This window comes from Erithacus rubecula (genome assembly GCF_903797595.1).
Source record: "Erithacus rubecula genome assembly, chromosome: 13".
Lineage (NCBI taxonomy): Eukaryota > Metazoa > Chordata > Aves > Passeriformes > Muscicapidae > Erithacus > Erithacus rubecula.
Window position 1 is genome coordinate 19,252,310 of NC_136665.1, and position 12,897 is coordinate 19,265,206.

The 12,897-nt window shown below is 51.5% G+C and overlaps 1 protein-coding gene across 1 annotated transcript in view; it reads left to right on the plus strand.

Moving 5' to 3' along the window:
• Positions 1–12,897, plus strand: part of ITPR1 (inositol 1,4,5-trisphosphate receptor type 1) — a 158,846-nt gene that overhangs the window by 138,904 nt on the left and 7,045 nt on the right. Inside the window, 7 exon segments of the mRNA XM_079316953.1 lie at positions 168–221; positions 224–297; positions 299–307; positions 1,680–1,845; positions 2,744–2,760; positions 2,762–2,861; positions 2,864–2,904. Coding sequence (XP_079173079.1) covers positions 168–221; positions 224–297; positions 299–307; positions 1,680–1,845; positions 2,744–2,760; positions 2,762–2,861; positions 2,864–2,904 — 461 coding nt within the window.

Sequence of the window (12,897 nt, forward strand, 5' to 3'; positions counted from 1 at the left end):
GATGGATGGATGATATGCCCCCAGCCCCACACTGTTCTGTGATGATTTGGGGAATGAGCACAGGCTGGCAGTCTGAGGGGGGAGAGAGCACAGCCAGCAGAGAATGGAGAGGAGGATTTCCAGCTAATCTTGGCTGTGAAACGTGTCTTTGCTTGCTGTGTTCCCAGAGCTGCTCACTGAGGAGATGGAGGAAGAGAACAAGGAGCATACGTGCGAGACGCTGTGATGTGCATTGTTACTGTGCTGAGTCACGGGCTCAGGAGCGGGGGAGGAGTAGGTGATGTGCTCCGGAAACCTTTCCAAGGAGGTAAATCACCCTGCTGGGGGTGGAGGAGCTGCTGGTGGGGCTGGGATCTGCTTTGCTGGGGGGTGTGAGCGCTGCTCTGCAGGGAGCAGCACAGGGGATGCTCTGCTGGGGCTGTGCTGGCACCTGGGGGCTCACTGGGCACCTGCCCCTGCACACTGGCTTCTCCCTGGGCATTCACAGCCCCTGGGCTGTCCAGAGCCAGCAGCCTGAGCTGGGGTGTGGAGCAGCTGCAGGAAGGAGATGAGCACTAATCAGTGAGGGTGGCACAGGATGGTGGATGCCAGTGGCACAGATTTTGTGGAGCATCCCTAGGGAGAGGTAATGTGTGAGATGGGAGGGGTGAGAGGACAGGGACCAGGCTGCCTTGGTGGGACAGTGGGGGAGGAAGGATGGATGTGATTTGGAACTGTCATCAGAGAGAGGACCAGGCTAAGCAGCAGGAATTTTTCCATAACACCTCCTTGCTCCCCTCAGCTGTTCAGGCTGATTGTGTCCATCACTTAGGAAGGAATTGTTCCCTGGCAGGGTGGGCAGGGCTGGCACAGGGTGCCCCTGATCCCTGGCAGTGCCCAGGCCAGGCTGGACACTGGGGCTGGAGCACCTGGACAGTGAAGTGTCCCTGCAGGGCAGGAGTGGCACTGGGTGGGATTTAAGGTCCCTTCCCACCCATTCTACAATTCTCTGATGATTCTGTGAGCTGAGGTTCAGGCTGTCACTCCCAAAGCCACACTGGGGGCAAGGCTTTTTTGTTTTACCTGACATTCAAAGCTTTTTTTTTTTTTTTTTCTACAACTTAGCCTTCACAGTTACTTAATTCTTAATAATAAGTTTGGCACTTGAGTGGCAGGATGATTGTGAAAATGAGGGTTGGATGTTTGGGTATTCAGGCCTGCAATAAATGTGGAATGTGTAGTGAAAAGTCTAGCTTAGTGTCCATTTACATGGTTGTTAAATGCAATTAATGGTATTAAATTGCAGTACAAGACTTTATGGTCCACACTGATCCTCTGTTGATATACTGCAGACAATATAAGGATATAATTTGGAAGGGCTTCAGGGAGGGGTGAGAACAAATTTCAGTGTGTGAGAGTTTTTTCCCTTGTGAAAGTGAGAGAAGTCCCAAATCTTGGACACAGGAAGAGCAGCTTTGCAGAGATCCCACACTGGCAGATGACTAATTTGGCTTTTCTTTCAGTGATTTTTGCATTTTAGTTTTACATTTTAGTTCCATTTAATGTTTTGAGTTGTGAGCTCCCCTTGGAGAGCATCAGCAGGGGAGACTCTCAGGGAAAGGGGTGTGGGGCAGGGTGGTAATGAGGGTGAGATGGGTACCTAATTGGGAGGTTAATAATTAAAAAAATGTATCTTGCAGGAACCTCTCTTTGCTGCTAGAGTGATCTATGATCTGTTGTTCTTCTTCATGGTCATCATTATTGTCCTGAACCTGATTTTTGGGGTGATCATTGACACTTTTGCTGACTTAAGGAGTGAAAAACAGAAGAAAGAAGAAATCTTAAAAACAACTTGCTTTATTTGTGGTAAGTGTGGAGACACTTAAGAAGAAGGGGTTGCTCTGGGTGAGCTGCAGACTCACAGGGAACAGCCCTGAGTTGCTGGCTGCTCCTCCTTGCATTCCCCAGCCAGTTCCTGCTCCTGGAGCTTGGCAGCAGCAGCACGTGGGCAATGCTCAGGATACCATTTCCCCTCAAGACTTCAGTTCTTGCTTCTCCTCTGCCTCAAAGAAGAGTTTCCTATTGGAGCAGGGAGGTTTTCATGAGCTGTCCCCTTTTCCAGGTGTGCAGAGTGCTGCCTGAGGAAGCTGTTCCCAGCAGGAGGCTGGATGGAGGTGCTGTGCTTCTCTGCCATGTCCTGCCATGTCACAAAACACACAGCCTGACAGGAGAGCCTTTGGAAGCTTGCTGCAAAGCAAACATTGCTTTTGCTATCACTTTGCCCAAAAATAGGAGATGTGTTATGAAATCCAGCAAACTGCTTGCTACAGGGTGTTGCCTTTTTTTAACCAATTTTTTTCCAGTTATGTTTAATAAATATAAGTAAGTACTCATTACTCTTTACTCTTTTCTCTTCCTCCTGTTTTTCCTCTTTCTCATCTGATCTTTTTTTCCTTTTATTTCTTCTTTCCCCTCTTCTTTCTTCTTTCTCTTCTTCTTTCTCTTCTTCTTTCTCTTCTTTCTCTTCTTCTTTCTCTTCTTTCTCTTCTTTTTTCTCTTCTTCTTTCTCTTCTCCTTTCTCCTTTCTCCTCTGTCCTCTTCCTGGGTATTTGTCAGATTTTATCCTGATATTCAGTGTCCATTCCAGAATGACTGTGACTTCCAGAAGTGCAGCAGCCTTTAGGAACCAGTTTTGATTCTAGAGCTGATTTTCCTGCTCCCCAGCTGGCAAACACTCAGGGTTCTCCCTGTGTCCCTGTCACAGGTTTGGAGAGAGATAAGCTTTGACAACAAGACTGTGACCTTTGAAGAGCACATTAAGGAGGAGCACAACATGGTGCACTACTTGTGCTTTATTGTCTTAGTGAAAGTCAAAGATTCCACAGATACACAGGACCAGAGAGTTACGTGGCAGAAATGATCAAGGTGAGTTTGATTTTTTTCTCTAGATTAGACCAATTTCAGTGGAATATTGTGTCCGGTGCTCTGTATTGTATTAATTTATTTAGTAAATGTTCTGGTGTACTTCCCAGCCTCCAGAGCACTGGTGGTGTGTGCTGGAGTAGGTGACAGTGAGTGGTGACAGCCAGGTGGATCAGGGAATGGAACCTGTTCTGCCTTAACTCACTTTTATTTCCAAGCTGGTGGAAGTGTCTGAAGCACAACTAACAGGTTATACTGTCCTGGTATAAATATCCCCAGCTGACTTGTAGGATTTGTTGTCATATGATTGGAGCTTATTATCACAGAAAACTACAATTAATGTCTACTCAATTGGAAGGGCTTTTAATGAGAGAATTAAAAGCCTCATCTCTGCCAAGCTGCAGGTTCAGAGCTCCTGGAATTAGATCCCAAGCCCAGTCACTAATCTGTGTCTTCTGGCTGGGGAGCAGAAGCTGTTTGATTTTTACCATTTCAGTGTGATTTCTTTGGGGCAGAGCACTTTGCTGCCTCCCCTGCCAGCTCCCCTGTGAGGTGCCACCTCCCTGGGCTGGCTCTGGCAATGCCCCCGAGCCCTCCCCAGGGTCAGATTTGTTATTTTGGGGTCACCAAAGTGTCCATCCTACTTCTGCATTTCCACCTCAGTAATGAGGGCTTAAAGAAATCTTGTGAGCAGTCACCTGATGGAGGATTAGCACAGTGAGATAACCAAGTGCATCTCTGCTGCTTTCTGGCTGATTTATTGCTCCCTTCCTTTATCCCCCTGCAGCACACATGACTTCAGGGGAAGCACTGCACTTCTGAAGGGTTTTTGCTTCTGAAAGACAGTTCTGTGTTGTGCTTTTTGCTTCTAAAAGATGATTCTGGGCTGTGTTTTTGTTGTTGTTAAAACCAGTTTGAAGGAAGTTTGAATTGGCAACCAATTCATTATTTCAGATGAACGGTTTGAATTAGATAAGAAGGAATTAGTCACTGATATGTTTGCATGAAGCACAAAAACTGGAGAACTTTTATGAGAATCCCCATTCATTAAGTGTCAGCAAGGGCTAATTACTGTGTGTGGATGGGAGTAGGGATAAATTATGCATAGCCAGAGTGTCTCATGCAGATGCAATTTTATGTAACCATGTGCTCTAGGTAGAGGTTTGGAGTGTGTCTGCAGTTGGGGTTTTGCATTTCATGAGCCAGTTTTAAATGAAGAACTAAGAGCAGGTCTCAGTGAGGGCTGGTGAGTGTGGGGTGTAACTGCAAGAGTGTGGAATAGGCAGGAAATGTGGATTTCACCTCAGTGCTCTGTCACCATCCTGCCCCAGGCTCAGGCTGTGCCCTGACTCTGGATCCTCTGCAGTCTGTGTTCCTGAGCAGCCATTTGGCAAAGCTTACTCTGAAAATCAATTCCTTTCCAATGTCCTTTAACATTAAAACTTCCTTTTCTGCCCTAAAATCTGGGTGTAAAACATGATCAATCTGATTCTCTTCTGTTATAAATGCTGCTGTAGAGTCAGAAGTGATTTTTTTCCTGCTGAGGTGTTTTTAGGGATAACTTGGGTGGGCCTGGCTCATCTGTTCCTCAAGCTTTGTGTGTTCTTAGAATCCCAGATTGGTTCTGGGTGGGAGGGACATTTAAATCCCATCCAGTGGCACCTCCCAGTGTCCCAGGCTGCTCACAACCCCAGTGTCCCGCCTGGCCCTGGGCACCTCAGGGACACTCAGTCTGTCTGGGCAGAAGGACAGAGCAGGGGAAGCTTCAGAGTTGTCCATGGGTGCCAGGCAGAGACTCAGGGTGGGTCAGAGTGGAGGTTGCTGCTTTCCCAAGGGCTGGCTCAGCCTCTCCTGGGAAGCCTCCTTGGGCCATGGCTGCCCTTTTCAAGGGATTTTTCTCCCGTATTCAGACTGAAGGTGGCACTGTAACTATCTTGGATAGTGACCAGAGATGGGGCACGTTGTCCCTGGCTCAGTGTGGGACCAGAGTTCAGCTGCTCTGTACCCATTTTTAGGGGATGGGGTTTAGGAAGCATCATGTGCTGCACTGTGATGGCAGAACACACCTCACATGTGTTCACCTGTGCTCTGACTCCCAACAAACACCTCCAGAAAACTCCTGCATTTCTGCCCTTTGGTAAATAAAAGGAAAAAATATAAGAAAATACAATTTTAAAAATTGCCTTTGCCATTCAGTATTTGTGGGTTGTTCCAACACTACAGAAAAGTTGAAAAAATAGAAAAAAATAATTAGGACACTTAAATTATCCACTGTCAGTTTGTGAGTTGTTTCCAGTGCTGCTTGTACAGTGCTTTAGAGATATCTTAAGCACTGTGGTATCAAAAGAATCCTGGACAATTTCATTTATGCAGTTAGTGAATATTCAGGTGCCTTTAAGGGAGATCTTGAATTTTGATGTTTTCTTGTCTAAAAATAACGTGTGCAGAAAGGCAGGTTTGAGGATTCCCAGTGTATTGGGAATGGCAGAGCTGGATCTGGATTCATCCTTCACCCTGCATGATCCTGACCCCCATAAAAGAAATTGCAGCCTTGAAAATCAATGATTAACTACAATTCCTTAGTGAATTTTGTATTTCTTCACAGACAGAAGCTCATTAAGTTCAAAACACATCCGAGGCGGAAAGAAGTCAACAGGTACACTTGGAAACAGAGTTGATGTTTAGGGCACTGAAGATGATCAGAAAATCAAAATTCAAAAAAACCCAGCAGTGATCTGATCTGAGCAGCCTGGGCTACTGAGAGGTGTCACTGCCATGGGGCTGCAGTGAGATGAGTTTTCAGGTCCCTTCCAACCAGTCCAGTCTGGGATTCTGGGATTCTATAAAATAAAATCCTAGTAACTGCTCTGACAGTGCTGCTGTCGTTGCTGCAATTGCCCAGCCCTCCCATCACCCTGTTCTGGGACAGTCTTGGGGCTGCTGGTGGCTCTGGGATCTGGGCTGGTTTGGTTGAGTCATGTGCTAGGGCCAGGCTGCCCTGGGCTTGTAGCTGCAGGTCCAGGCTGCTGCTGGAGGCTGGAATTCCTGCCCCTGTAAACAGGGATAATGTTCCCTTTCATCAGGAGGGGAGCTGTGCCTGCTGACAGATGATGTCAAACCCAGGCTATCTCAGGAATCTTTGCTGGGAATCTTTGCTGGGGATGCTCAAGGAATGGGGCTGCAGGGGTGGGGTGGGGCAGGCTGAGGCTGTGCCCACCCCAGTGCTATCCCTGCCCCTCATCCCTGCCCCATCCTTGCCCCTCATCTCTGCCCCATCCCTGCCCCATCCCTGCCCTTCATCCCTGCCCCATCCCTGCCCCATCCCTGCCCTTCATCCCTGCCCCATCCCTGCTCCATCCCTGCCCTTCATCCGCCCCATCCTTGCCCCTCATCTCTGCCCCATCCCTGCCCCTCCCTGCCCCATCCCTGCCCCTCATCCCTGCCCCTCATCCCTGCCCCTCATCCCTGCCCTCATCCCTGCCCTTCTCCATCCCTGCTCCATCCCTGCCTCATCCCTGCCATCCCTGCCCTTCATCCCTGCCTCATCCCTCATCCCTGCCCCTTCTCCCTGCCCTTCATCCCTGCCCCATCCCTGCCCTGGCAGCTCTTGGCTTTTGGAGCAGCTCCCCTTGGCAATGCACCCCTGAGCCACCTCCTTAATATCAACTTTATGGCACAGACAGTGCTGTGGGATGTGAGAAAACATCCCTCTCCAGCTGCTGGTGCTTGTCCAGCTGCCCTGGCTGCAGTGCCTGGCTCCCTCCCTGCCAGGGATGCTCCCGTTTTGGGGCAGGGTCTCTGGGGAGGATGCTGAGGCTGTGCAGGGCCAGAGCCCGGTGCCTCTGGTGATTCCCAGGAACAAAGGCCCCGGTTCTGCGAGGCTCTGCAGTCACCAGGAGGATCAGTGATGTCTGAATACCCTGTTGTGGGAGGTGGGGGGATCCACTTATCGCCTTGGCCGACACTGACATCCACACCCAAGTGACTCATGTGAACTCCCTGCAACTCCCTGCAGATTAGTTCCCCTTCCATGTCTTATCTTCCCATCCTGGCTGCAGGATTCCTGCTGGGGTTCTGTGCTTAGCCTGGGCAGCACAGCAGCCCTGCCAGCTCAGCTGTCCCCGGGGCTTTGGCAGGGCTGTGCCACAGCCAGCTGTGTGCAGGCATCTCCAATATGTAAAACCTCTCACTCTGCAGCTCGGCAGGGAGAAAACCACACAGGCACCCGGGCTTTGTGTGCATTCCTGAGCTGTCTGCAGGCAGCTGCATGGGCTGTCACAGCACTGACAAATGTTTGCATGCCCAGCTCCTGCATGTCCTGCTCTGCACCTCGAGTGTGTGGGGCCAAGCCCTGGCTCTCAGGGGTTGTGCAGGCAGATGTGCTCATTAAAAAGTGAAGGCTGCTTTGGAAAGGTTTGTACAGTTTCTTATGTAGCTCCTGCAGTTCCCTCATGTTTTTAATCCAAGCAGGAACTGTGTCATTAACAACCTTTATTACAGAAACGAGGCAGAGGTGTCACAGTTGCCCAAGCTCCTGTGTGCAGATCCAGGGCACTGAGTTCCAAACCTGGGTGTGTTGTCATCAAAAGGAACCATTTACAAATGGGAGTGATGGCACAGATAAAGGAATTTGGAATAGAAACGAAGGCTGCAGGTTCCCTTTGTACCTTAGTTACCCTCTGTGTACAAGCGGGGATGTAAGTAAATTATTGGGTTTTTTCCTTGGTGTCCTGAGCTCGGCCTGTAATGGGAAGTGTTTCTGGTTCTGGATTTGAGTGACTGCTGCCAAGGCACAGCCCCGTGGTGGAGCAAAGACAGGGTTCCATCAGTGTCAGGCTTTTAAATTGCATCCTTTCAGAAGGTGCAAGTGTGGCTGAAGCCTTTCCAGGGATGTTATCCAGCAAGGACAGTGACTGTGCTCTGAACCCCAGCAGCAAGTGGGACCCACCAGTGGGATGGCTTGAGGAGTGGCTGTGTGTCCCAGGCTCTCCCTGGAATCCAGTTCAGCTGGAGATGGCCAGGACTGGCTTTGCTCCCACGGGGAATGACAAGGGCAGACCATGACACTTCCAACCCAAAGCATTCCAAAAGGTCTTTAATGATTCCAGCGCTGGTGAAAGACATATGTATGTGAAATTACAGTCTGAGAAAGTGTTGGAAACCTAGTTATGTTCATCTGTCATTTGTGCCTGGAAATCCTGTACTTCAGGCAGAGTCAAACAGGGGAGATTTGTCATATCAATATTGAGCAAAGCCAGCTGCAGACACAGGAGTGAGCAGCCTGTGCAAATGACTTGGTTGCAGATGAGGAAATTGGGGTTTTGGGGTATCAGTCACCCTGATACTGCTGCAGGCTGGCAGAGGAGGAGGAGGAGGAGGAGGAAGACCAAGGAGGTCAGGATGTGACCTGGAGCTGACAGTGCTTAGTTTGGTGGTAACTCCCCAACAAGCTGCATCTTGAGATAGCTGGCTGGAGTTAGCCAATATAATTATAGGGTTTAAAAAGAAATCATGGCAGAGGCTTGGAAGAGCCCAGAGGGTTTGGCAGCAGGCCCTGGGCCTGCTGGAAACACTGTGTCATAGGCACGGGCTGAGCTCTGTGCTCACACAGGGGAGGAACTTGTTCCACCCTTGGTGCAAAGCAGGAGCTGCACTGGGAGAAAGGAATGGTCAACCTCATCTTCCCCAGCTGTGGCACAGGGTGCTCAGAGCAGCTGGGCTGCCCCTGCATCCATGAAGTGCCCAAGGTGGACAGTGGGAGGTGGCCCTGCCATGGCAAAACAAGATGAGCTTTAAGATCCCTTCCCAGCCAACCCATTCTGGGATTCTCTGGGTTGTCTGAGCTGGCTGTCCATGGTGGGCTGCAGGAAACCCTCCTGCTGCTGGCAGGAACCCCACGTGGCCCCTGGTAAAACCCCCACTTGGTTTTGATGATGAACCACCTGGTATCCACACTGGGAATCTCAGGTTGGCATCCCAGCTGGCCAGGTAAAGGTTTCCCTTGGGCTGAGTGTGAGTGTGAAAGAGGCCTGGGTGGATGGCAGCAGGAAAAGCTTCAGGCCAGTTCTGGGGCATGGGATGTTTGCATAATGTGGGTTTGGGTGGATCCCAGTCAGCTGCCAGGGTGGGTGCCTGTCCTGGGGCAGCACCAGCACCCCGGGACATGGGCAGGGTTCCTGCCAGGAGCTGTGGGTGACACAGGGAGCACAAACCCTGGGAGCACAAACCCTGGGAGCAGAGAGCCCCAGCGTGCCCAGGGCTGTCCCTGAGTCACAGCCCTGACCCACAGCACTGATGGCCACTTGTGCAAGAGGCCGTGGGTGACAGCAGCAGTGCCACCAGCTGTGGGCTCATTCCCTGCTGGGAAATTGCTCATCCTGCCCAGCTGTGGGGTGCCCCACTTCAGTGGGGATGCAGACAGCCTGCAGGAGGTGGTGTGGCTTTGTCCTGTTGGGAGGCAGGACGTGGCTCTCAGGAATCCCATCCCTGCAGTCCATCGGGCTGGTGCTGCTTGGCTGGGTCACCCAGCAGAGCTGTCCCAGGGCTGTGGGGACATGGGCATCCTCCACCTTTGGGAGTGGTGGCTGTTCCAGGTGTGTTCCAGGCTCCTGCCCAAGTGCCACTGGGGTATTTAACAGAGAAAAGGAGGTTATTGCACCCTAAACCTTGTGTCATCACCCTCCTGTGGGGCAACACGGGCATGTGAGGAGTTGGGAGTGCTCTGAGTGTGGAGGGGGGACAGTCAAGTGCTGGTTTTGATAGAGGGAAGAAGTGCAGCTCAGTGTGGAAGAAGTGAGCCCTTTGCAGCAGAGAGAGAACCTGATGTGGGGATTTTCCAGGAAGCTCAAGAAAGACCCAAGAGGAGTCCCATCTCACCACAAACAAACAGATGAATTTTCAGAGTGCTCTTTTGTAGCTGTGTGGGTCTGATGTTTAACTTCCCATGACAGAAACTGAAATTAGCTGCTGCCACCTTTCCTTGCTTGTGTTCAAGAAACAACTGGATGTGGCACTCAGTGCTCTGGGCTGGGTGACAAGGTGGGCATGGGGCACAGCATGGAATTGGTGATCTTGGGCTTTTTTTTTCCAAGCAAAATAATTCTGTAAGTGCTGCTGCTGGGCAGCCCTTCGGTGGCAGCTGAAGGGATTTATTGTGGAGAGGGTTGGATTAGCCCTCAGGCACAGGGGTAGCTGGATTAGTGGAGAGTCCTTGGGGTGAGCAGAGCCCCAGGAGCTGCCTGCCTTGCCCCTGGTGGCCCAGCCCGTGCTGAGGTCGCCCCTCAGCCTTTCTCAGAAGCAGCTCTTCGGCAGAAGCCGGGAGGAGCCGGCGCTTCTCAGAATGAATCGCGCCCGCATCACCGGCACCGCTTCCTTCCTCTTCCTCACATTTCCAGCCGGGCATGGGCAGCACCCTCACCCCGGGGCGAGATCTGCCGCTGCTCTCTCGCCTTTCAACGGGGACTTTTCCAGCTTTACCTGGAAAAGAGCTGCAACCCGAAACCCAGCCCTTGCGTCAGACAGCGGCTGCTGCAGCGCGGGGGCTGTGCCCGTGCTGGGGATGGGGAGAGAGGGGACCCCAGGATCCTGGGAATGGGGAAAAAGGGCACCCCAGGATCCTGGGAATGGGGAAAAAGGGCACCCCAGGATCCTGGGAATGGAGAGAGAGCACCCCAGGATCCTGGGAATGGAGACAGGGCACCCCAGGATCCTGGGAATGGGGAAAAAAGGGCACCCCAGGATCCTGGGAATGGGGAAAAAGGGCACCCCAGGATCCTGGGAATGGAGAGAGGGGACCCCAGGATCCTGGGAATGGGGAAAAAGGGCACCCCAGGATCCTGGGAATGGAGAGAGGGCACCCCAGGATCCTGGGAATGGGGAAAAAGGGCAGCCCAGGATCCTGGGAATGGGGAGAAGGCACCCCAGGATCCTGGGAATGGGGACAGGGCACCCCAGGATCCTGGGAATGGAGAGAGAGCACCCCAGGATCCTGGGAATGGGGAGCTGAGGGTACCCCAGGGCAGAAGGGAGCAAAGGGTATCTGTCTGTGGCTGCCAGCAGCTGCACAGGAGCACGGGCAGCCTCCTCTCTCTGGGTTCACTCAGTGCCCCTAAAACACCTCCAAACCCCAAGAGGGATGTGAGGCTGTATCTTTAAAGGCACCCCAGGGCTGAGCTGAAGTTCAGCAGAAACTGGATCATGGAGATATAAATGTTTTATTGCCCCCCGAGTGGCAGTGCTGGGAGCCAGGCTGGCCCAGCAGGATCACCATCCCCTGACCTTTCAGCATTCCTGCTCCGTTCTGTTGGTGCTGGCTCTGCTTAAATATTTATTTATTTGAAAGAAAACACCCCCACACTCGCAGCAGGGCCAGGGCTGGGCTGTGTGTCAGCAGCCTGGTCACATCCAGCTCCTCTCTGCAGGGCTGGGGGAGGCTGGAGAGCAGGCTCAAGGTTTCCAGTGCAATCCAGGATGAAGAGTGTGTGCAGAAGGCAGAGCTGTGTCCTGCTGTGCTGGCAGCTTCCCTCTGTGCTCTCTGCAGAGTTCCAGCCCAGCCTGGGCCAGGAGCATTACCTGGTAGCTGCTCCACAAGGATTCATCTGCCCCTCTCTCCCCCTGTTCCTTGCTGGGTGGCAGTTGGACACATCCAGATAAATTCTGGGTCTGGGTACCCCAGTCAGGGTGGGCTCTGGGATGTCCAGGTCCTTCCTGAGGCTGTCCCTGCACAGGGAGTTCCCAGGTGCCTGTTAACCCTTTCCCAGGTGGGTCAGCACTGAGCAGGGCATTGCCAGTTCCAGCTGAGCTGTGAGCCCTGTCCCCCAGCTCAGGGACACCCAGAGGGCTGTGTCTCCTTGTCCTCAGCCTGTAGAGTTCATGGAAACCATGATTTGGTTTTAATCTTTCAACCTTGGCATGAGAACTAGAGGTGCTTTGTTGTTGTTTTTTTCAAATCAAAGCCAAGATTTACCAACTTTGAGGGCTGGGGCTTTCAGAAACCCAGCGAGTGTGGAAGCTCTGAGGAGGCTGCAGAAGCTGTGGGTGCTGTTTGATTTCACCTTCTGGGCCTGATCAAGTCACAGCCTCTGCAGCAGCTGCAGCATTGGCTTAAATTGCAGAGTAATGTTGGAAAGTGCTTGGGGTGTTTGTTATGAAACACTGCAGGTAGGGAAAGTTGGTGCTTCCCTCATCCCTTTCATCCTTCTCAAGGATGGGGCCTGGGAACGCTCTGGGGATGGCTTTAGAAATGTTTTTTGGGAACAAGGAAAATATTTCTGAAGCAAGAAAGGGTCAGGCAGCAGCTTCAGGGCTCTTGTGTGTGCCTAGAAACCTCAGGATATGGGCCTGAGGGTCCAGGCAAACCTGCAAATATAAACTGCATTTTAGTCTAATTTTCCTCATCCTCTGTTCTTGTTTTTTCCCTGGAGGAACAGAGGGAGGTGCAGTTGGTGTAGTTGGTTTTCCCTGGGTGGGAGATGCTGGACCTGAGCACAAATGTTGAGCTGCCCCCTCCTCCCTAATGAGGAGGAGCTGGAAGAACACAGTGCAGTGTTGCCTGTTCCTGCTATTAAACCTTAATTGTGGGACTGGTGTTTCCTAAAGTCCAAAATATTTTGGCACTTGTCTGGCTAAAGGCGTATTTTTTTTTTTGTACATAGATTTTTTTTTCCCTTTTATTAGCAGAAACCATCTGCCCTGTAAACAGAGATCAGGAGCAAACAGCCTTCCTGGCAGTTCTGCATCACGTGGGAATGCTGTGGTGCCTGCATGGGAAAGGGGCTGCTTTCTGCCTTCTCATCCTGGCAAAAGGAAACTCCAGGCACATCAGAAGCAGCTAATTTAAGCTGATGAGTCTTGGCATCACATCTGAATTGCAGAGAGGATGTGACTGAGATCTCTGTAGAGGTGCACAGCCCTGATTAAGCAGGATGGAGACTCCTGGGATTGAGGGGGAGCATGGAGGGGATGCAGGTTGGAGCTGGAGGTTTAGGCAGGGAGTGA